Source organism: Tympanuchus pallidicinctus, unplaced genomic scaffold (assembly GCF_026119805.1).
Source record: "Tympanuchus pallidicinctus isolate F22 unplaced genomic scaffold, pur_lepc_1.0 scaffold13, whole genome shotgun sequence".
Taxonomy (NCBI): domain Eukaryota; kingdom Metazoa; phylum Chordata; class Aves; order Galliformes; family Phasianidae; genus Tympanuchus; species Tympanuchus pallidicinctus.
This window is the reverse complement of record NW_026294648.1, coordinates 9842318-9867062: the sequence shown is the minus strand read 5'-3', so window position 1 is coordinate 9867062 and position 24745 is coordinate 9842318. Positions and strand designations below refer to the sequence as shown.

The 24745-nt window shown below is 43.2% G+C and overlaps 2 protein-coding genes across 7 annotated transcripts in view; both read right to left on the bottom strand.

Moving 5' to 3' along the window:
• Positions 1-3715: 3715 nt before the first annotated feature.
• On the bottom strand, positions 3716-8349 carry LOC128076100 (TLR adapter interacting with SLC15A4 on the lysosome-like). Of its 6 annotated transcripts, none has more exons than XM_052673440.1 (4): positions 8315-8349; positions 6276-6491; positions 5726-5822; positions 3716-5408 (listed from the first exon to the last, which is right to left on the bottom strand). In XM_052673440.1, exon 4 carries the CDS (start codon positions 5359-5361, stop codon positions 4378-4380), a length of 984 nt encoding a protein of 327 aa, XP_052529400.1. In that variant the 5' UTR covers positions 5362-5408; positions 5726-5822; positions 6276-6491; positions 8315-8349; the 3' UTR covers positions 3716-4377. The 6 variants fall into 6 exon arrangements, with proteins under 6 accessions (XP_052529400.1, XP_052529402.1, XP_052529399.1 ...); XM_052673442.1 differs by having other exon boundaries at positions 6276-6426; positions 8315-8337; XM_052673439.1 differs by lacking the exon at positions 8315-8349 and adding an exon at positions 7904-8190.
• An 848-nt stretch (positions 8350-9197) lies between these two features.
• Positions 9198-24745, bottom strand: part of SH3BGRL (SH3 domain binding glutamate rich protein like) — a 30340-nt gene continuing 14792 nt past the window's right edge. The window contains exons 2-4 of the mRNA XM_052673447.1: positions 18799-18984; positions 15725-15805; positions 9198-11975 (exon numbers count right to left, since the gene is read on the bottom strand). Coding sequence (XP_052529407.1) covers positions 11943-11975; positions 15725-15805; positions 18799-18984 — 300 coding nt within the window. The 3' untranslated portion in view covers positions 9198-11942. The remainder of the gene's footprint in view (positions 11976-15724; positions 15806-18798; positions 18985-24745) is intronic.

The following is a 24745-nucleotide window of genomic DNA, read 5'->3' as shown; positions in this document are numbered from 1 at the left end:
ACACATAAACAGAGCTGCCAGTCAGAATGTGGCCCCATGTGTGTGACCTGTAAAATAAGGCACTGCTTTCATTGGTAATGAAATCCATCTGCTGTCCTCCAGCAGTCTGGAAAAGCACACCTTGTAAGTGATTTTCCTGTGTAATTGGAGTTCATGGAGCCATTTTTCCTGTTAGTGAAAACAGGCAGAGCTCCAGCACAGCTGATGGAGATTTACTCGTTTAAATCTACAATGTGATTCAATATCTTTGTTTAAAAAAATAAATAAATTGAACATGCAATGAATTAAAATATATCACTTAAAATAAAATGGAACTAAGAATGGTATCTAAGTGAACTGTAAGTTTGTATTTGTCTCATCTTTTTAGAAATTACATGATTTTTTTTCCTAAAATGTACTCTGCAACAACAGTGCAGGGATCTCTTCTTAAGTAAGTCACAATTCTGAGACATTATTTGCATTTTTTATTAAATCTGAGTAAGAAATATCAGGAACACTACACAGACAATACTTTTCTATGGGCAGAATTGTATAACATCAGTAACAAAACCTACTCCATGGTAATGTATGTTAAATGCACATTTACCTGCAAGTTTCCTATAGGAGTAGATACATGAAAATGCATTTTGCTTTTCCATACTCTACCTTCTGCATTTATTTAAATTCTAAAAACCAAATCATCTCATATTTTTTCTGTTTGAAAAACAAAACTCGAAAGTATGCCTGCAAAATGTCATGTATTTCCTTTACAGCAGCTTCATCTGCACCCACAGCAGGGCTGGTTTCAGTATAGCTGCTGCCACAATAATCTGACACACTTGTTGCCTCCATCAGCTTACAGTAAGGACTGTAATTCTAATCAAAGCCACAGATAACAAGCTTTTCTCACAACATGGCTCACTGTGTTGTGTTTTCATTCTAACATTTACCTTATAGCTAAAATTGTCCACACAGAAAAGTGACTCAAAAAAGAGCTCTGAAAACAGCCCTGACATGGTTTGGGATCGATGGAGCTTTGTGGTAAGGCTGGGTTCTGCCAGATGCAGAACATCCATTGCCATATTCTCTTCCACCACTCCGTTGCTCAATGACAAGAGGAGCGGGGCCAGCAAGGCCTGTCCTGATGCAGCAGTTCACAACAGTGCAGCTCTTGCCGTGCTGCTGTTGGTGCTGAGCTGCAGTGAGCTGAAGATGCAGGGTCCCCATCTTGAGGCTGGGAGGAGAGAAGCACAGCTTTGCTCTAATGCATTCCGCAGGGCTGGGAGGAAGAACAGAGAACACAAGGACCTGGACCTCAGCTTTAAACTCTGACTTCTATACATCCTGAGGAAGAACCTTGTGCAATTAACTTCTTTCAGGAGGTTGGACTGAACTATAAATATGTCCCAGGGAGAATTAAAGATGAAGCCAGGGCAGCACAAAAGCCATAGAGCACTTTTTTTCACAGTTAATTGCAAACCCACCTGAAATTTTTTCACCTCACCTTCAGTTAACTTTTTCTCTGCACCTCTACCAAGGAACACTTCAATGCTGCCCATTCTGGACTCCTCCAGAATTGAATGAAGTCCTTTGGCCTCTTCCACTGCACTTCTGACTTGCATGTGAGTGCAGCAAAGGTGATTAATGAGACATGTGGGATCAGGGCAAGGCACACTAAAAGCCAAGTGACTTCTGTGTCATCCTGTTAGAAAACAGGAACCAGCTTCACTATGACTTCTCACACTACTAAAGTCAATGGGAATTTTTGATCAGGCAAAGGAGGTTCACTTCAGGTCTTCTCATGTATGAGTTTAATTGTATTTAATTACTTGCCACTTGCTCTGTAGAGATTGTCTTTGCTTGTCATTTTCATCTGGAGAGAAGGGTGCTACTTGGGTCACCCAGATTGCTTTTCCTGCAAGAGCAAAACCTTCTCAATCCTGTTGGTCCCCAAATGACATCAGTTTCTCTTTATACACTCAAAATATCCACCCTACACCCCACGCCCACCACTACCATGGAAAAGCCTACCTCACGTTGAAGACTGCCTGCAAAAAAACCACAGAAGACTAAAAGTTAGGCATTCGAGACTGGATGCAAAGAGCAGAAATAGGATTTATTTTCAAAGGCAGCTTAGGAAAATGAATGCCCAGTGATCAGGGCAGTTCAAGAGAAGCATATTGTCTGTCTTTCTATAATTGCAAGCCCCAAACACCTCACAAGCAGGGGTATTCACCCCCCTGATTCTGAATTGGCTTGATGCTCACTCAGAAGATCTAACATAGCAGCCTTGTCTGCCAGCTGTTTGGTTGGTTTCATTTGGGAGCTTTGAGGTTTGGTCTCAAATTTGAATGTGCATGAACTATTGTTATATTGTTATATCCATGTGCTTGCATCTGAACATGTGAATGTCTGTTAGCTCTTATGTACAAAAAATCACTTTATTCAAGTTCCACCAATCCTAAAAGAGATTGAAAGGTTTTAGAAAGGGTTAAAATCTTGGTTACATGAAAGCTTTGTAGTTCCCTTTCCGTAACATATGCTGCTACGTTTAGCAGACTGTGTGACATTACATACGAGTGCCCACACTGATGTCTCTGTGCTACCCCTACAAAAAGCCCCATGCCATGAAACTGCAATCGTTGCAGACTTAGAGCTCATGAAGGGTTCAGTGTACTTTTTTTCTCCTTCAAATTTCTTTCCCTGTATAGGCCAAAACAGGTACAGCTTTAACTCTGAGCCCTAACACACAGTTTCTATCACCAAAAAAAAAAAAAAAAAAAAAAAAAAAGCAACTAATGAAGCTAAATTACTTGAATTCAAGAGCCTCAAGGTTAATCCCTTGTGAATTCAGATCTTCTCGGTGTTCTGGGGTATTCTTTCATGCTCAGTGGTATTTTCATTATAAAATCCAGCACTTGATTTTAAAAAGCACAAGAACTGAAGATGCTGGATTAAAAAAAAAAAAAACACACCAACTTTGATCTCTTCAAAGGAATGATCAGATGTCAAGGGCCTTGATTTACAAACACAAATACGTTTGCATTTGATGTATTATTACCTAGAGATCACAAGATCTTTCATATTCTCCTGAAGGGTTGACAGAGATTTTAAAAATGCATATTTTGCATCGGAGTTTAAGAGACGTCTCAAAAACAACCTTGGTTTTGGATTACATCAGGTGTTCGATGGAAGTTCACTGAGAAGCTCTGCTGTGTAACTCATCCCATATTGATGCACTGAGTGCCTCTGTGACCCGGATGAAGTGACTTGATGAGTACATCAGCAGATGTTTTGGAAGCTTGTAGTTCCATAAATATAGTTTGTTGGTATATTTCGGAATTGGATTTCATGATTGCAAACCCAGAACTGTAGGTGTGTCAAACAGTGCATGTGAAGAGCTTTCCTTACTAGAAGAAAATAAATTATTAGTCTCATTAATATAACATTTCATAATGGTGAGACAGTGATTAATTTTCAGTTGAAATGCTTGCCAAGAAGAAACTAAACAAAACAGAAAAAAGAAAAAGAAAATAGTTTTGAATGCTAAGTAATGACATTTTCATATCAAGAAGTACATTTACATTTCCAAATGAAGATGAAGGAAGATTTCCAGGAACACTGCAGTAGTGTTAGCTTGCTGAGGTTGCATGAGCTTCATTTTCAAAGAAATACAGAGTCCACTTACCAAAAATACAAACTGAATATATAATACGCCAAAGGAAAGCTGAGAGGATTTCATCAAAGAAGTAAAATTTATTTAAAACACTTTTACAGAAAATATTTTTAAATTCTTGATCAGCTACCTCACCTAGATGTTCTTTGTGACACACTCTATCTATGCAGTATCAACATACATATGCAATGAGTGTCTTGATTGATGTTTCATGTTGATACATTTCCTGTGTACGATTCCAGACACGAAATAATTCAGTCCTGAGCATCTCCATCTGCTGACAAGATTTTCAAACCAAAGAAATCTTTTCCCAGCCACTGCGATCAAGCTTTGCAGAACAAAATTTGTACTTGAATACCCAAAACTTGAGCTTCAGCTCTACAGCACAATCCAACGTCCAGCAAGGACTCTTACGTAGAGATGGGTGGATCAGTCTCTCAGATAAAAGTTTTAGCAGCACTTCTGCCTTGATTGAATACTTTTGCAGGAGTAAATCCAATGAAACATGAGTACATTACTCATACAGACAGAGTCTTACAAGGAGGTCATACACATTTTTACAGGGAAATCAAATAGAATTTTAGAGATGAATGCATTTCAAATTCTGCATGAGAAAAAAGAGAACAGTGACCTTTACGTTTTTACTCTGCTAATGATCATCGTAGACAAAGTATGGCTTAAGCCATTAAGTCTGTGGTGTCTACATGCTTTCATTTTCCAATCTAATCCTTAGAACGAAACATTGGTAAGTGACCTGTATTCATCTCTTCAGCTGAGCAGTTCAGACACGATGCAAGCCACGTCCTGCAGCATTTTTTCACACCTGCTGGGTTTGATATTTGCAAATTTGGAGTACTGAACTCAGAGCTACTTCTATTGGTAGTGTTGTGCAAACTAAACAAAGCTAAAGACTGTAAGAGCACTTCTCTGGCTTTTGATGTTTCTATGTTCTGCTCCTGGGATATCTGAGAGCTTATCTGATCCACATTACTTCTTACTAAACTGCAAGTGAGGAGGTTTCTTACAGAACCACACCTGGTCAAGATTTCTTCAAAAAGCTGCTTATAGAGCTCCGCCACTTTTGCTTCCATATAGTCGTTGAGCTGAGAGTTTGAAAGAGGCTCCTCACAGAACATCATGCTCATTTCTCCAGCTTCGTCTCCAGACAGGAAATTTACGCCTGGCTTTTCAGGATGCTCACACAGGGGAGACTGACCAAGAGGAATATCTACAGACAGTATAACGGGGCCGTCAGAAAGGTCATCACACACATGGTCCAAAACACAACCTGAATCACAGGTATGGTCTCCCACGTGGTCTCCCCCAATATGTAAGTCAGGGTAGTTCTGATAAATGCTGTTGCAAGACCAGGATCGACACAAATCCGCCTGTTCATTACTTTGTTCTCTTTCGGGGACACACAAAGCTCGTGACACGGTTCTCCCAACCGCTGCCGTTTGATTCTTCGCAGGATCTGCTGCGGATCTCTGTTGAAGACCATTCTTGTTTTCCATTTTGTTACTTTCAGCAGAGATCTTGTCCAGATTCTCAAGTCCATCATCAGATCCTTTAATTTTTGGATTGTCTACAAGTTTCTCTCTCCAGATTCCCTCTTTATCCTTTTTGGCTGCATGAGATTTGTGAGGCTTATCTTGATGACAGATATCTTTATATATGAGCCTAGTTAAGATGCCTTCTGCCAACATGATGACAAGTGTGAGTAACAGTCTAATCACCAGAATTCCATGTAGTTCTATGAGTGAAAGAAAGATGAGAAAAGTACTTGAAGCTCATTTGGAAAATATTAATTACAATATAAAATGAACAACGTATATTTTATAAAGACAGATTGTGATTTTGCTTTTTCTCTAGAATATTTATTTTAATAAAAAGCAAACTGTTTTTCTAAGGATCTAATCTATACTCAGGTGGGGAGATATAGGAAGGGCATTCGCTAGGTTGTTCACCTCTAGTAACACACTTCTGTACCTAAGTATCTCTTCTGCATTGTGGCTAGCTGAGAGAAATGATACTCACGAGTTGTTAGAGGGTAAGGATTCACATAAATACCTGCAAAGCGACTTCATTTGATGGCTACATCATTATCATCAGTTACAAAACAACTTTTTCCATTGGAAGACAATTTCTATGCGCTCAAGAGCTGACACTGGAAGGAAATAAAAATCCAAGTCGGGCTTAAAGGTTTTACAGATTTACAAAATGCACAGAAATCATCAAGTTAGCTCATAGGTCTCAGAAAAAATCGGGTACATTTTATGATTATTTATCATTGCTTTTCAATTCACCTACTGTTGACAACATTTTCTTAAGCTCTTAAGGGACTTAGGAAACTTAAGTATTGTTTTCAAGAGACAAGGGCACTCAGCAATCTAAAGCTTGTTGAACATCAATGGTTGCAAATGTTACTGTATTGGTTTGAAAATGCTTACAGTGCTAATATAAAAGCTAAAACGTGGTCATTGTAGAAAAATTACATTCTCTTTTAAATAAATAGTGCCAGCATTCTGGAACAAACCATAATGGGGGGGGGGGGGGGGAGGGGGGAGGGAGGCAGAGGAGGGTGAATGAAAATATAAGAGTATAACAAGCTCAGACTTACCAATTCCAGCAGAGTTAGAAAGCTGGATTGTTACATAGCCAGTAAGTCCCCAACTACAGCTGCTCTAAGGGAACAGTCTCCCATACTTTTTCTTCACTGATGTGTGAGCAATAACTGGAATACATGTGATTCAGTTCCCCATTTTGTTTTCCTATAAAACAGAAGCGATCCCACTGGAAAAAGTGTGCAGTCTTTGAGTAAGGAATGGCAGCAAATCTGAAAGAGGACGTTACAAACATGAACTGAAATGTTTCTGACTGAGGTACAATGCTGACCAGATAGGAAGTACCAAAATGCGCCACTTAAAATCAACAAGGATTACTAAAAGCTCAGTCTGTATGTCACCAGGCTGTTCAAAAACGAAACTGAATTCCAAGGACCACTTCTGTGTAAGTTTAGTTATTTATACCATTTCTTTTTTTGGAACAAACAGCTAAATTTATAGCCTTGCAAACTCTTCCTGGTGGAAAGAAATTGACAACTTTGTGAAGCAACTTCAACAAAACACCAAAACAAGGGAGAGGGGGAGAGAAAGAATTGAAGTTAGCTAAATTAGTCAGGAGTGATTAAAATAAGTCATCCTTCATTTCAGTTCTACCCTGGGGCTGGAAATCTGTATCTTTACCCATCAGATCACCTTACATTAGAAAAACCTTGTATTTGCAAACACAAAATAAGAACAAGACAGAACAAAAGCTGCTTTGGAAGTTGAATGCAGATTGCAGTCAGGAGAATCAGAGTCAACAAGATGAGCGTGTCATAATCCCAAGGCTAAATCTGAACTACAGTGATTACAGGAAGATGAAATTTTGATGTCTCATTCACACATGGAAAAATAAGATTACACAATTACAACATCACAAGGGCTGCTCTGAAAGCAGTGCTTATTAAGCTTTGATGTCGGCCCACAATGTCACAGGCAGATGCTGGTGGGACGGCAGTGGGGGCTGAACCTTCCTTCCAATATCCCATGAGATTCTGTTGCCGTGTGACAGACAGCAGCAGAGGGGCAGACTGACAGAACGGCGTCTGACAGGGAAGGGCATTTGAAGCCAAGGGGTAGAATTTAATTCCTCCATGCAGCAAATGGCACCTACTGACATCCATTGACACCCAATGAACATTCCTGGATTCCAACAGCGGATGTGGCCCAGCGAGGCAGCAGGTGCTACGTTTCAGCAGCAGTGACAGCAGCACTGGCTCACCTCCATTGGTGCAATTTGTACGAGCATGGCACGCAGGCTGTTGTTCATTACAGGTGAAAATACACCGCTGATGGTGGTGAATGTGTTGAAAAACAGCGTTTTGTAGCCGAGAATTTGCTCTACCAGTGTTACTGTGCTCTTTGTATCTGTTGTAGTTTCCACGGAAATAAATTGAGGGCATTGCTTTCAGAGCAACCTGCCTACATAAACAATAACCATAGCAGCAGGTAAACAAAGCCCTTAATTTCAGGTCAAAACGCACACCTTCTGTGCATACAAACATGAAGTAGGAGTTGATACATTTATTTTTTTTCCAGGCACAGCCACTTCAACCGCTCATTTCCCTTGGAACCAGCAGTGCCTCCTTCCAGCAGCCCCGCTGCCTGCCCGTTTCCAAGCTCCTTTCTGCACATCTCCACATACCCCGAACGCGGTTTTTCGCTCCAGCTCCCTGGCCGCACGCCCTGCCTGCCCGCTCCCTGCGTCTCCCATCTCCTGTCACAGCACACAGCTGCAAACAAGAGGCTAAGTACGCTTTTTTTTGTTCTTACTAGGAAGCATTAATATATTAATATCTCATAGGCTGCGCTGCTCCTCCCAGCCCGGACGCAGAGCGGCGATGCCACGCCTGGGGCGTCGCTTTGTCCCCAGCGCGGCCGCCGCGCTGCAGCCAGGGGGCGCTGCTGCTGTGCGCTGGTGAACTCGGGACAGAAGCTCCCTCACCCGGGGCACGCGCCTCTGGGGCCGCTTTGCAACGCGCGGAGGCGCGAAAAAGGAAGGCACTGAGAGCCGTAACGATCACAACCACCCGACCGCGGCACCCCTCAAGCACACCGCCGCCATTCCCCTCCTCCCCGACAGCCTGAAAGAGGCGGAAGGCGGGGCGGAGAGCCGATTGACAAAGGCGACGTCCATTCGGAATGCCGGGGCGGGCCCGCCACGTTCGCTGAGTGGCGGCTGGTCTCCGTGGCAACGGCACGAAGCGACCGCTGGGAGGAGAGGGGCGGCGCTGCCGCCGGCGCCGCCATTCCGGTGTGAGCGGCGTGCCGGTGGCGCAGGGAGGTGGGCATGGGGTTGGGACCGCGAGTGCGGCGCGTTGTGCAGCTCGTGGTACCGAATGGTAGCGTCAGAGCACAGCATCTTCCATGAGATGCGGGTCGAGAATAGCGAGAAACGGGTAAAAGCCCACGTTAATCCGTAGGAACTGCACTGATTGCAGTTGTAACCTGAAACAGCAAGTTAGGAAAACACTGTGTGCGCACACAGGGTTCGTTTCCCCGACAGAAGTGTAACTGTGTTACCGGCACTGGTTTTCTCCTAGAACCAAAGCATAGCGTCATACCACCACTGGGAAGAACCCCCTGCAATCGGCGCAAAGCTAATGAATTACACATCTCAAAAAAGCCATTGGGAATGTTTGGCAAGCTTTACAGGCACGGGGTGAAGTTGATTGCCCGGCCTGCTTTCAATTGGGAACTGCCTTAGGCAAAGAGTGGGAAACATTTCACTTCATGTAGGTGTATCCCAAGTAATTAAAACCCATTAGCTGCAAAGGGTGAGAGATCCAGCAGATTCAACATGCAGCAGCAATGGATATGTGACTTTGTGTTGTTTAGATGCTGCACTTCAAAATCTTGCATTTTCATTTGGAAACTCCGCTTCTTTAACCTTACAGTTCACTTCAAACCATAAATAAAGCATGCAAAAAAGTCAATAGTGTGAGAAAGCATTCTAAAACGGTTTTATTGGAATGATACAGGAATGGTTAGTAATACAGGTTAAGTCCTGATTGCCTGCCATCTACAAAGGAAAACAAAATGAGAAACGAACAAATTCAGTTCTTGTGTCCATCATTAACTCAGGTATGTGAACTAGAAAAGTAGCATAGAGGCAACACGTTGCTAGCACTGCCAAATTCAAACAAGATGTCTGCATCAACATGGTCACACAGCCCCACAACAAAGATATTTTAGGTATTTTTCACTTTGTGTTGCTGCCTTGTTCCCCGGACAAAGAAGTAATTCAGTCTGTCTCAACAGAGCTTTCTTAGGAATGCTGATACAGTTTGAATGCTACCATATGGCAAGGATGGGGGACCAGACCAGGAAAGTGAGTTCGCTTTCTTAACCTGGTAATTCTCTCGACCATCAGAAACAGAGACTGACCTCATTTCAGAACGTTCTGGGTCGCTGAACTGACAGAATTCAGCAGTGACTTTCAATTACAGCTTCTTCCAAATAATGACTGTAATTCACAAAACTTACTTTCCTTACACAGGAAACACAGGAAATCGGAATGAGGATGCTGACTTGCGTGTCAAATTCCACTTTCTTCTCAAGGCTTCACTTAGTATTCTGAAATACTTTCTCAAAAACTTGGCCTTCAGTTTAGACATAGAAAAAGATTACACAAATATGAAGAAAGAAAAATCACCTCCATTTTGAAAGATGAAATTACAGTGAACAAGAATAAGACACTAAACTTACAACAGTACTTCCACACTCAAAAGATCTTAAAAATAAATTTCACAGAAATTCAGTAATTACTGATAAAGCTTGTTAATAAAAAAAGCACAAATGCGTGTGTAAATTTTGAAGGTAAAGCAACATTAATCTATCTGTGTGTAATTTGACAGCGTGCTTGCATTTTTAAGCGCAAGCTTTAAGCCAACTTGCTGGCTCCCAAATCAGAAAAGATGAGGGGTGAAATAAATGTGTATGTGCCTAACTTGGCTCCGTGCTAGGTCCTGCTCCCTCTGGCATCTCTGGAAGTTTCAACATGAACTCTGCAGAAGCAGAGCTGCTCTCCAAACACAGCAAGTAGCTGCATTTCTGTTTTAACAGATGTTGACAAAATCATTGGTTTCAGTGAATGAACAAAAGCCCCAAAGAGACGTCAGGGAGGGAAGTATTTAATTACTGCACTTTAAACCGTCTTTGTAAGCCGGAGTTGTTACTTCTATCCTGTTCCTAATTGGAGACTTTAAAACTATGAACTGTAAACCATTTTGTCAGGTCTCTGAAAAGCACTGCATACATTTCAAAGCATAAATGGGAAATAACCGCATCGCATGATACACCGCAGTCCTTCGCTGAACTGTACCACCTGTTTCTTCATAAAGCAAAGAAACTCAAAATATGTGTGTGCAGAGCTATTAGAATGATCCTCTGACTATAGCAAGGACTAATTACCTTTCTGTATTTTGATGCTTTGAGGGGATAAGTACATTATGTGGTGCATAATGCATTTTAAATTACTCACACATTTTTAAAACCTGCTTCTTATCCTTCAGGGCACTTGTAATTATCTGCATTTTTGCAGAACATGGCCAAGAAATTCAGGCTATCTCATGAGCACTGGGAGAACAGACAGGTTAATATTGCACGTGGTAAATTCACCAATACAAGACACTTTAATGGGTTCACAATTCCTGTAATAGCTTGATGATGTGGCAGTAGCAATGGAAATAAGCTTTTAAACCTTAAAAAAATCTTGGATAATTGCAATAATTCTTGCTATTCCAACATTTAACTTTACTCATTTGAAAAAATACTATATGAATCTAATGACTACTTGAACATGCATTAAGATGCCTAACACTATAAGCAGTGTGAACTGGTATTTTTGTAGAGAAATACATTAAAGGCGTTCACCCTTACACAGGTAAGGAAATGCCACTTCTGGCCATTTTGGCTTAATTGCAACATTGCCTGGGAATCAGCATGTATTTCTTTGAAGTGAATCTTGCGCATAAACGTGTAACCAAGTCATGCTTAGGCAGCTGTGTGATGAACTTGCCAACGAAAAGGCTGTCCAGCGCCCACATCTCTTCTTCTTTGTCAAAAGAGCCCTCACAAATCACTTAAATGAGAAACACGACATTTTTTTTTGTCATCTGTACAGTGTGTTACAAATCTTAAATATCCATTCTACAAAAGAACATAACTTTCAACAGTGACTACAATGGTTATAATACACACCACCACCTACAATTTCATCTGAAACCAGAATTTAAAGACACTGAAAAGCTGTGTATTTCTGTAATGTTTTTGAGGCAACACAGGCACTAAAGCTGTATCTGACAAGGTTTTAGATAGTTGCTTTTTTCCCCCTATATTTTAAATCGTTGGATTCCTGGGTATAACCACATCTGTATTAAGATGGCTTCTTGAAGTTTACACAAAACGGACAAATTGCCAAGACAATTTAAACTATGTGAAAGCCATTCGTGTCCAATTGCTTCAGTTTCCTATGCTTATAACTTCGTAATAGTACACCCATGCTTTCTACCTTTATGTTCACATTTTCATCCTGTGTTCAAATTTGTGTTATGTATGGTGAATGCTGCAAGCACCAATCAATTGTTAGAAATCACATCTATATTTCTTGAAGCAGAGACAGTTTTACTATTTTATAAAAAGCTGTGGAAATTCCCTTTACAGAACATTAAGGCAGTTGAAATTCACGCTTGTTGCTTTGCCAGTGCTTCAGCTTCCTGAAACAGCAGAACAGAAATACATGTATTAGTACATTATGAAAGATAGCAATGTACACATACCTATGTTAGGCAGCAACATATGTCATTAAAAAATGCAGTTGTCTGTGATTAAGAACTGAACAGCACTGAACCCAACTCAAAGGATCTCTACTGCCCACAGTTTCATGAAGTCACATAAGGCACTGGCTTCACCCCCAGTTCTGACCTAGCTCAGGCAGGACTCGTAAAAAAATGTCCGCATTGTTCCCATTCCTCACCTTTCTGCTATGCATGCACAGAGCAACTTCAGTTGTGAAAGTTTGAACAGAATAAGAACAGATATAATGTGTTGTCCCTTGTTTATTGTTAGGACACAAGAACTCAGATCAGCGACTATTTGAAAAACTACAGACAAATGACAATATCATATATATTAATATATATAACATTCATTAAAAACTTTACATTGAATAAAGGGAAAAAAAGGGGGGGGGAAAAAAAAGCCTTGAAGAGACATAATTTGCTTTTCTAATTAAACACTACCAAACAACCAGAAACCACCATTTAGTTTTTGCCCTCCACAGCAGCCTGAGAAGTCAAAAAGAAGGAGACCTGCAGGTGAGCTCCAACCCAGGGCTGGCAGTGGGCCTTGTCCTGGCACCAGGACTGCTGGCACTCAGTGCCACATCCACATGTGTCTTGAACACTTCCAGGAACTGTGACTCCCCCACCTCCCTGGGCAGCCCATTCCAGTGCCTCACCACTCTTTCAGAGAAGAAATTTTTCCTAATATCCAACCTGAACCTCCTCAGTGCAACTTGAGGCCACCAGTGCTTGTAGTATCACTGTTACCTGGGAAGATGATCAAGGAGCAGCTGAAGCAGTTCAGCAGGCATACCAGTTCATCTCTAACATGTACTGGTACACACCAGGAGGATCATTAAAAAATGGTAGCCTACATTTTTCACTCTTTGTTTTTTTGTACAGTCACCACAGAAGTGAGAGAATGATATTACAGAAGAAATGCAAAAGGATTTTTTTCCTGAAAGTGGTTTCTGCCTGCGTACTTCTGAGTGAAGATTAATTGCATTACCTGCTAGCAGCAACATGGCCTACAGAACGATGAACAGAGTCATCGTGCTCTCACTTCAGGGCGGAGTGTGCCGTTCGTTTTAAAGGACATCTGCTAAACATAGCTTTCATGTAATTGAGTTGTTTGCTTTGGTGACTGCACAAAAATTCCAGAAGATAACAGTCTCAACAGTATCATTAAAATGAGACAGTATGATAAACAAGTAAATAAATAAAAGGAGGAAGGACTGTGAAAGGACTTTCTCAGAAGCCTGTAAGACTCATCAGAGAGGGGATGTGGGCAGTGACCCCAGCCTGCAGGACAGCCGTCCCACACTTATCTCCATTATCACTCAGGGGTTGTGCTGGCTCTGCTGGCACACTGCCACACACATCCTAGCTTGCTGCTGCCTGCCTGAGGCCGTGGGAACGGCCCCACACTGTATGCCAGCTCTGCTCCCCTGCTCTGCTCCCTGCACAAACACCATGGAGCAGAGCGGAGCCGGGATGTTAGCGAGCCATGGCACTCGTAGAAGGGCAGCCCATCAGTTTGCAGCACAAAAAGCAGGTGAAAAAACAGGGAAGATTAGAAAGGACAACAAAACCTGGGGGAAAAAAAAGGATGGTGTAAATTGCCTGGAAGACATGCAGCTCTTTGAATGGAAACAAGAGGAGATGGATCTCTTGGCTTTCTAACAACTCCATTAGGCAGTTGCTGGCAGTACAGAAGTGACACCTGGCCTTTTTTTTTTTTAGGCAGTGCTAAGCTGGAGGAGACTCTGGGCATTTCTCTCATCTCCAGGAACAAACACTAGGGCTCAGCAAACGGTTACTTGCATCTCCTATGCTCACTTCTGAGCTTCTGTTAATTTTGTTTAGCATTAATGTTGGAACTCTGTATTCAAACACCTTTCCAAATCTCTCTTAATGACATGTAATGGAGGTTTGCTGCCAAGACCTTCTCTTGCTGGTACACAGGTTGATCCCAGACTCCTTTCACTTTATCTAGCAACACAAGGTCGTTAACTACAGTATTACAGCCATCCTGTAAATACCAACTGCAGCATCAACAAATCAGTTCCTCCTTCATGGCACAGGCAATCAGCTTGATTTGACATAATGTAATTTCAAGATGGATACCAAAAGTCAGAGCAACTGCATGAAGCACAGGGTACAAACTCACTTATGCAAAGGTTATCTTCATTAGCTCATACTGCAAGCTGTAGCAAATAATATGAGAATCCAGCAGTGTACAACTGCATTAATGTTCCTCTTGTTTAAAACTCATCTTTTCCCCCTAGGACAAATCTGAGCAACTAACAGCCACACAGACTGTTTCTGCCAAAACAGCAATCTAGCAGGTTAGGTAAGCAGCAGCATCTGTAACTGCTGTGGAGACAGGTGACCTGATTCGTTATGGCACCAGCTGCATTTCCCAGACCTCATAGGTAAGAGGAAATGCAAAGGCTTTCCTGCACGCCTTCCCTCTCCTTGGTTCTATCCTGCTCACTCTTTTGTGCAACATTGTGCAGACGTTCTGAGAAATAAACAGGATCTAAACACGCACTGTGTGAGCTGGCCTCCTGAAGCCAGCAATGCATCGTGCTGGGGCACGTATCACAGGGTTTGCTCTGTGAAACTCCATAAGAGGCAGAGCTTTTTCCTCACTACACTGCTCATTAGTGGAATTAACCCTAGAAATTAGTTTGGTGCCCCAAACTGTCTCAGTCTGACCTGCAAGTTCTAACGCTTAATACTAACTGATCATCATCCTCTTTTAAAATTAGGTCTCTGAGTGATGCACACAGTGTGACCTTCAACTCTTACATGAATAAAGTTGAAAGGAAACGGCGTGTTTATCCATTGGAACAAGAAAGCTGGAAGTGACCTGGAGGATCCTGCTGCCCTCCAATGAAACGTAAAAAGCAGGCTTGTCCCATCCTATCTAAATCAAAAGGAGAATTCCAGCCCATTGAGTCGGCAAAGCAGCAATCCAGTTTGTAATTGGCAAGGAAAACAAGGCTTCAGATTACAAGCTGGAGATAAAACTGCTCTGCAATAAGAGCACATTATTTCAAAAACAGTGATTCTGGTTTCAATGTATTTCCTAGAACAAAACAAAGCTTTATGACTTCAGTACATTAAGGCTACATGATTTAAGTATTTATTTGTTTTACACTGAATTGAAATAATTCTTTTCATGTGTATGTGGCAGTATCTTTTCATCCAGATTGCATATGCATTCCTCAGTGCAAATACTAGCTGATCTTTCACTTTTTCCCCAGAGTGTGCAATTTGGAAAAAAGTCCCAAGGTAAGAGACAAATATACTAGTGAAAAACTCTACCAAGCTTTTTTTGTTTTGTTTTTCTTTAACCAACAAAAGCATTTCCATTAAGTTGAAAAAAAGCAGGGTGGCTCCACACTGAGGATACCAAAAGGACATCAGTACTGAACATAGATTTTCTGGTAAAAGGAGGGGAAGGAAGGTACCTTCAGGGAACACAGCACTCTCAAATAAAGCAGCACATACTGTGTTGCTGTGATGTTAAAGTCTGAAAGCCAGTCTGTGGACACAGTGAATATCAGTCCAGTATGTAGATTCACTGTGACACCCTCAGAACACGTAAAATATCCTGCCATGAGCAGAAAAGAACAAGGTATAAAGTATAGGCTGTGGTAAATGTACACACCTACCTTTGAACCAGGTGGCGCAGTCAAGCCTAAAAATGCATATACTGCATTGTTCTCTCGAGCTTCGAAGAAAGCTTCATAATCCTTCACGATGGGATTCAGGGGAAAACAAAACAAAGTAATTACTACTTTTCAGAAATAATCAGAGCTCAATTTGGGGTGTTACTCAACACACACTGAGCAAATTGCTTCCTGCAGCCTAATGCAGACCTCAGCATGTCATCTCCTGCTTTTATCACTGGCACTGATGCTGCAGGGTTTGTACTGTCTGAAAAGTGACAGACTGGGAATTTGGGGATCTGTAGTAACAGATGCTGCTGCAAGGTGCTTCAGCCTTTCCCAAAGGGACAACATCCACAGCTGCTGTCACAGGTCTGTCTCCCGCAGGACCAGGTGAGCTCACTCTTTGTTGGCATCAGAAGCACTGATACCCATAGTTGCCACTAATTACTCATCAGTAATGGGCAGCTATGAACATGAACTCTCATACCTGTCAAAAGTTAAATTTAAACCTGTAAATTAAGACTTCACCTTTTCTCCCCATATTTTGCCTTTAGTGATTAGCCTACACAAACAAATGAAGTCAGGTGAGACTAATGTAAAACCAACCTACTTCAGTGCAGGCAGATGTTGCTTCAGCATAAGCCCTGTTAGTGCATGAGCCTAGTAAAAAAAATGCAAAAAAAAAATCTCAGCCCTGTACTGTTTGGCACTGTATTAAGCAGTGCATTTCAGTTGCTCTAAATATGCACACAACCACTTCCCAAGAAAATTAAAGTTAAAATGAAGCAATAAAAAGTACCCATGCTTCCTTCTTTGCCTTTTTTCCTATTTGAGATAGAATACAATTCTGTGCGGATTACAAACAACACAGCTTAGTTGTCTGCTAGGTGAGGAAATAGCAAACAAAAACCCCACGCTGTGGCTCAGCCAAGAGCTGTTGCCAAACACCAGCCAAAGGAACCCAGAATGTTTGTGCAAGCTCACTGCTGTCCAAGTTACCAAACACTTCCCTGATTTCCAAATGCAGCATGTCTGACCTGTGCCTTGCCTTCTCTCCCTTTCTAACAGAAACAACAGTACTGACTCTCTCCAGCTTTACTGGGGAATGTTTTGCTGCAGGAGTCCTGGCAGGGAACTCCACAGAGAGTCAGCAGCTCAGAGCAGGCTCAGTCATGGGCTGAAGCCAGTCAGAGAGCTGCCATTAAGGGCACAAGGCTCTGCACGCCTGCAGAAACAGCAAATGCTGTAGGACGTGCAGTGTGCTCAGAGCTGGGGTGCTTCTCACCAAAGGCTGTTGCAGCTGGAACAGAGGGAGTACAGGGGACAGAGGGTCTGAAAAGCCTGGTGATCACAGAATCACAGAATTGTAGGGGTTGGAAGGGACCTCCAGAGATCATCGAGTCCAACCCCCATCAGGGATGTCAAGTTACTGCTTGATTTGAACACACAGCACTCAGGTGTTAGTTTGATAAAAATGTGTACGAGTATGTTAAATCCTCCTGAGGCCCTTCTGCTGACAGCACTAGCTGTGTGTTGGAGCTGCTTGATAACAAAGCAGCTATTTATCTTGCCTGTGCATAGTTCAGCAGGCTGCTTTGGAGCATCCACTAGGAAAGGAATGCCCGTGCCTAAGGAGCAGGATTTGTGCTAGCCTGGTGATAGACAGCACCTACAATTACAGCCTCCCTGCCACAAATGGGCCAGTAAAACTCAGCTTGCTCATACTGCTGCCAGTTATGCTGCATCTGATGAAACAGGGAGAAGTTCATACTTGAGGAGGATCAAATAAGGACAAAAAGGTGTGTGTACAGAATTAACTTCTGCCTTTCTGAGAGCAAAACTGTAACTCTAACCCAGCTACACAAATTCACTGAACTTCAAAAGTTTGAAGTGACATCAGCCAAAATTTTAGGAATGAAATAAACACATAGGCCTGAAGTACGTACACCTCTTTCCCCAAAATTACTGCAGAACTCTCATGGATTGCAGCTGGGGATACATGGGAAGCATCTCCTATACACAAACATCCAGATTTAGCTGTGCAAACTTTTCTTGTCCCATCCAACTGCATAGTAGTGTGCTGCTCTACTGCATACCTGCAGCAATGCAGCAGGAATTTGGCAACAAGGGCAACTGCACAGTCATCTGCTATCTAAAGCTCTGCATATCAAAGGAGAAATGTGATTCTGCTGCAATTGGACTTCCTACTGGTACAGAATTATTTTTTTTAAATATAGATAGTTGAGATTTTCAGCTCTTCATGACTAGTCCCTTCTCAGCTTTTGGTTGCAGACAACTATCAACCATTATGTTTGTCACTCCAAACCAAACTCTTTCCATGTCAAAACCAGTCAGTAAAATTTTGAAAGCCGAGTGGTATGTTAACTCATTGGATGTTGTTTCAAGTTTTGCCTTTATTACAAGCAAGAAAAAATGGTGGTGCACTGTGGCATCATTTCTTCCAGTGGCCACAGGATTGTCTCTCAAAGGTTCAACACTGGCAGATGTGAATGACAGATGTTCCAGCTCAGGACCAGGCAGCAAAATGACTTAGAAGTGAACACACAGCTGAAATCAATCCATACTGTGAGCTCTTTTCAGAAGATACTAGGTTTTAAAAATAAAATTAACAGTTAATCTAATAATCATTCAAGCATGGCCTGCTGTGTAGAAGTGCTGCAGGGCAGCATACTTTTGATCAAGCATTAAAATAATTACAAGGAGGTATTCTATTCTCAGTGCGATTTTTAATCTTTTCAAGGCATTGGAGTAAGCGGACTGCAGCTGCATTCATTTTGCAAACAGCATAAAAAGTCATCCCAAGGATCACAGAACTCGTGTACTGACATGGGTCGCACCAGCCCAGAAGTCTTTTGGAGAGGAACGGACTGGAGCTATCTGAAATCTACGTGCAAAACCCACATGGACAGCTCTCTGAACTTGCGACAGCTCGATGTATCACTACCAGGCTTCTGCCAAGTGTTAGCTTGGTGGGAATTAGGGGTTGCTGATGACAACAGCAGGGCAAGAGCACGGTGGTGAGCACGAGGAGGGGACCAGAGGCTGTCCCTTACCCCGAGGTAGCGGCTGTCATTGAAGAGCCGGGGTGGCAGCGGGTTCCCACTGGCTGGCCGCCTGTCTTCAGGAACGTTCTCCCGCATCCACTTCCGATTCTCCTCGTTGGCAGCAATATCCTTTTCCTCAAATTCTATTTTGTTGGCTTCCAGGAAGCCTAGAACATCTTGTTGTTGCTTTTTAATCTGTTACAAAGAAGAAAGGGAGAAAGAGAAAAATAAAACCAGTCAAGTGCTTTCTGCTGCCGATTATGCAGGGTTCGATACAAGAACAAAGGAGTGCAAAACAGACTGAAAATGAAAACTGTACAGAAATTCTTAGCAAAAAAAAAAAGTTTCTTTTCATCATTTCTCATCATCAGCAAAAAAATCAGAACAGGTTTCTTTACAAGGAATCCCTCAGCTTGGTTCCTGTATGACCAAACAGGCTGGAGTACAAAGGCTGCTTCTATACACACTGCCAATGCCAAGTGCTGCCAATGTTAAGTTTCCACCAAACCAAAGGTGCAAGCAGTCCCTGTGCAGCGGCTGTGTTGGCTGAGCTAACTCGTGGAACACTGCACTACAGGAGCAGTGAAGTTTGCTGGTGGATATGCAAGGTGCAGCCTGCACCCTCCATGCCCCTAACCCACATATGGACTTACTGACAGAGATCTCATCCCATCCTTATTAACAGAGATCCCACATGGATGCAGCAGAACTTCAGCAAAAAGCAGGATTTCTGCAGCAAAGACTATGCTGGCTATTTACAGGAAAAGTGGTTTTTATTACTGTCATACTTGAATAATTAACTTCCTGATGCAGAGATGTTCTGTTGTGCTCTGTTCTTCCTCTGCATGACTTTACCACCAAAAAGGAAATTATAACCATGCACATCCTGGCAAACAATGAAAAAATGAGGATTAATGGGAAATCTGTTCCCTTCACATTGCTCTCCCTTCACTGCAAACAGCTTTATCCCAGCGAGGCCCCTGGGCAGCACCCCACGCTGATGCTGTGCCACTGCCAGCTCTGGCCACCAGCTGCTCTGCATTCTGCATGTGGGAGATGGCTGCAGGGAGGGAGCAGCATGCAGGAGCAGAACCCTGCAACCCCAAAGACGTGCGGTGGCACTGCCTGGCATCCAGCACCCCTTTCTGTGCAGGGTGATGATCTATCCTACAAGAGCCCACATGGCTCCTCCCAGAGGGGTCAGTGCACCTAATGTCAGTACAAACCCTCGAGCACCATAGCTGTGCATGCTAGCAAATCTTCATCGTGGCTAAAAATAAATAAAATGGACAAGTTAATACAGCCCCAAGGAGGTCATTCATGTTACAGGCAACACATAAGAACATTTCTCAGCACATTCAGATTTACTGGTAAGAGATTTCCTCATTTGCCTTTAATAACAAGAGTCATAGCGGGAGGGGGCCGTCAGGGAAAGTTTTCCTCCATCATGTTACAAAGGTCAAAGAAAAAAGAGCCAGCACTTCCTCCATAAACCCTTCCACAGGACTAGAATATGGGAAAGGTCTTTGTAATTGTAAACTGCTCTGCCAGTACTCAGTTTTTAAGGCCACATGCTGACCTGGGAATAAATGGAGGAGTTTTTCTCCCTAATTACATTTCAATTAACCATTTCCCACCAGTTGTGAGTTACAGTTCAAGCCAACTCTCATTACTCTCAGTTCCTTAACTTGTGAGCTATCCCCCTCTGCTCATCCCCCCAGCTTTGTGTGGCTATGGCAGGCTCGGGGCTGTTTCCAGCCACAGGTAGATCAGCAGGGCTCAAGCTCAGGGCTCAGAAGACTGCAGGTGACCCTCCTTGCTGGTCTGAGAGCAGCTAGTGGAGCTGGCTGTGCTAAAAGCACTGTGCAGGAGGCAAGGGCAGCATTTTGGTCACTGCCCATCTATGGACAAAGGAGACAGTTTTCCTTCCACAGCAGTGGGAATGCCCTGAAAAGAATGAACTAGTGCTGACGCACATGGAAACCCTCTTCTTTTGGCTGAGGAAATGAGTTAGAAGATTCACAGGACATCCCCCTCCTGGCTCCTCAGACAAGAGGAACACAGAGCATTGAATGCTCCAGAAACACAGCATCCACGGCTGCCGGAGTGCATTATTTACTGTGATTTTATTTAGAAAACCACCATTAATCTCAGGCACTGGAGAATCACTGGGAGGGAAGCGCCAGAAACAGAGCAGCAGGCGCCTGCCGCCGCTCCGGGGTGCTTTGTCTTACTCAGATGAGCACACACAGCACGGGGACAGAAGCCTGGAGATGGTTCCTGCTGCCCAAGTTTGGGAAGGAGCGCGGAGCTGTGGGAGCACATGCACCTTCTTCAGCAGTTACAAGCCAGCCATGAACTATCAGCCTTTCAACAGAGAAAACGCATAGAAATACATCATGAAAATGAGCAGCTTTGGACTATGATCAAGTACTGTCCCTCCTCAGGATGCTCACCAGAAGTGAGTGTTTTTGTGCTAGGGTCCAGTGTGCAGCAGCGGATGCTGTCAGTAACACAGAAGCCATGTCAGGCTGCTGGGAGTGGAGGTGGGTGATGCTGTCCAACAAATGGCAGTCCATCAAAAATGGAACTTTAACTCCAAAATGGGCAACACTTCCCACAAAATACTGCGACACTTCACTACCAAAATATTTTTGTTTCTTCCCATTTTTTCCTCGCTCATATGCACACACACAGAAGATGTAACCAAACAATATAAAACAGGAAGGAGACAAGGAGACAGAGGACAAAGCTGGTTTAAGTCCTTAAGGAACCTGCAGCATTTCTGCTGCACTTCAAGCCAAACTGCATTTTTTCCCAGCTTCTCAACTCAGCTACCAAGCTGGTATCCAGCACTCACTCTCACCACGGCTGACCAAGACACGTATAGATTTGTGATTCGAGGCTATTTGGTTATTTTGACAAACACTTCCAAATATAGTAAAAATATGTTCACGTTATTTTAGTTCACTTTCTAGGAAGTGATTTCACCTAAGACAATTTGTCCAGATCAGCAGACTTTTGACAGCACTGGGCTAAGATGCTAACAAGCTGCCCATATAAGTTCTTTGATGAAAGCAGTCACAATGCTTGCAACAGCAGAAGGAAAATGGAAGAATCTGACATAAAAGGTGACCAGGATTGCTGGAACTTTCTTTCTGCAGGTCCCACAGGAGCACAGGGCAATGCTTGGGGACCTCAGGCTCCAAACGCAAGGTGGACCAGCACCACCCCACCACAAGGAAACTTCTATTTGAAACACATTACTGAAAAGAGCTTCAAAGAAATGTCTTATTTGGTATACAGAAGCATACAAAACAGTCTTGTTTGCACTGCTGGCCAAGAAGGATTTTGCTTTTAAGTCTTGCTATTTCTTCAGTTTATAAATAAACTCCCTGCTGGACAATAGATGTGTTTTGGAAATCTATTTCTGGACCACAGGAACCCAAAGTAAGCTGACAGTCTGGGCGCTGCTGGGCCGGCCCCACGCCGACCTTCCCGCTGCTGCTGGCACCGCTCGGCTCTGCCGCTCTGGCACGAGGCGTTCCTGCTGCTTGGCGGGCACGGATCCCTGCTTCCATGCAGGGAAAACACACATAAATAGCTACATTTTTTTTTGCAAAGTTACTTCCATGTGGCTCTTATGCTGTTGTGAGGATTTAAAGGAATTTAAAAGCTTTCTTATGAAGTTCTCAGCCATGGTTCTATCATCAGTTCCAGCCCTACCTGCACTGCCCCTCTCCACCTCTCAGCTGCTTCATTGTTTTATTTCATTTTCCAGACCAGCACCAGGACACCAGAGAGCAAAGACATTGCGGTGAAACTGGATCTTGCACAATTCTCATTTTAGCTTAAAGATAAAAACCGCTTTAAAAGGTTTATACTATTTTCGATTCCAGCCTTCGGGGTTCCGCCAGAATTTGAGATAAGAAAAAGCAGTCAAATCTTGGAAGGGTTTGCATTTCAAGGCTCTGCTGGTTTTAAACATGCTGCTTCATCACTGGGGGGCCACTCCTTATATCATATAGCATATCTGTTTGTACCGTGAGGTGAAAAGTTCAATCCAACAAGTGACATTCCTGTCTGCAGTCATACTCAATCACAAGATCTTCAAACTGCCCATTCAAACTGGTGCATTTTGAAGATGAAATTCAAATTCAGCTGTGAACGGGGAAAGTACAACAACTTCAGCAAACAGCAGACCTTTCCTCTAGCTCAGCCAAGGAGATACCAGCCAGCAGAACAATCCTGCTTGGACTTCCAATTGCGCCTTCCCATAAACGCACCTGGCAGGAGCCAACCAGCAGGCAGCTCACCCAAGCATTTAAATACTGGGGATTCCTGGAGAGTTGCTTTCCGCCCCAGGACACTGCAGCAGGACTCCTTCCACAGACAGAATACTTCTGACAAGGCTCCTTCCTGGACTCCACGAGGTGCTGTTATACTGAAGGACCCAGGGATTTGTATAAAGCTTTTGTTGTTTGCTTTTCTTTATTCACAGGAACAAGCCAGTTGTTCTTTCCCCTTATTAGCTACAAATCAGAGGTGCTGCGATGGTGCTGCTGGCCACCACTGCCATCAGCTGTGGTGAGAGGATTGAGAACTGCAGGTCCCTACAGCCCAGTAGTGCTTGATGAGAGCTCTGCAGGATGTCTCTGAAGAGTCTCCCAGTGGTTTGTCCCACTCTTTTACTTCTCTCTGCCTGGTAGAACATTCACCTATTTTTAGGTCTGCGCAATTATCATTACAGAACTCAAACCACTTCTTTACTCTAACTATTTTAAGCCACGCATGACATGTAGCAATGCCATCATTATCTTTTCCAATGCTCAGTTACTGGTCTGTAAGGAAGAAACCTGAGGACAAATACAGCAAAACCACAGTGAACTTACATGACCTAAACCAAACACAAGAGGCTGGAAAAGCTCATGCTGTACTTGCACTTCTTTTTTCTTTTTTTTTCTGTTTTTCCCTGAAGTGAGGCAGCATCCAGATTGGCTCCATATGTACTGTCTCATGCTGGGAAAGCCCAGGGCACATCCGCCCGTGTCCTGCACAGCTGCTGCAGCAGAGCTGCCTTCATGTGGTTTGTCTCAGCAACTCATAGCCTCCTGTATGGATGCTGCTCTCCCCACTGGCAACTTGCACACTATCCCAGAGCTTGGCTGCAGCTCATCTCTGAGCTCCTGCTTCTCACCCGTGGCTCTGGAGGATGCTAGATAAAAGCAGGAAAAAGTCCAGAACTGAAAAGAGGCAAAACCACCACTCAGTGCAGAGCTGAGGGAAAAATCTGAGCTAGTGAAATGTTTTTGCCATCTAACTAAAGGTTGCATTGCATCTGGAAGCACGCAGTCTGCAAAAGGGTGTGATCCAGGCATAAGGTACCATGCTACACAGCTGGTTAGCCTCCACAAGCCAAGAACGCAGCTTGAACAGGGAGTGAAGTCCTTGCTTTCCAAAGCAAGACAACATTCTCCAGAAACTATAGAAAACTATGTAAGGGGAAAAGCTGATTCATGAGAACAAAAATAAAAGCTTTTATGGATTATGATGCCATTTTGATGCATTACCCCGATTGATTCAATACCCCAATGCCTAAAAATTTGCTAAATCCCACAACAACAAAACCCAAGCCAAAAGGCTGCAGTGCATCTGACAGCTTCATTCCTCTCAGCAGAGTAAGATACCAACACAAGCATCACCATGGTGTGCCATGGTGTGTGCCATGGTGTCCTGGAGACTGGGATTCCCAATAGGGCCCAAGGCACCTTTCTGGATGCACTGGATTTTATTCATCCTTTTATGCAGAGTGCTGAGATCATGAAGCCCCCCACAGGAGCCTGGCTGGAGCACGTTAAGCAGCCCTTAACTGTGCCATGGGCAGCTGGCAGAAGTGAAGCTGGAAGATGGGTGCTTTTCTCAGCGTTGCATGGTATCAGCAATTAAAATGTTTAGA

Excerpts from the sequence above, each read along its gene's own strand:
- LOC128076100 (XM_052673440.1), bottom strand. The coding sequence starts at position 5,361 with ATGTTGGCAGAAGGCATCTTAACTAGGCTCATATATAAAGATATCTGT.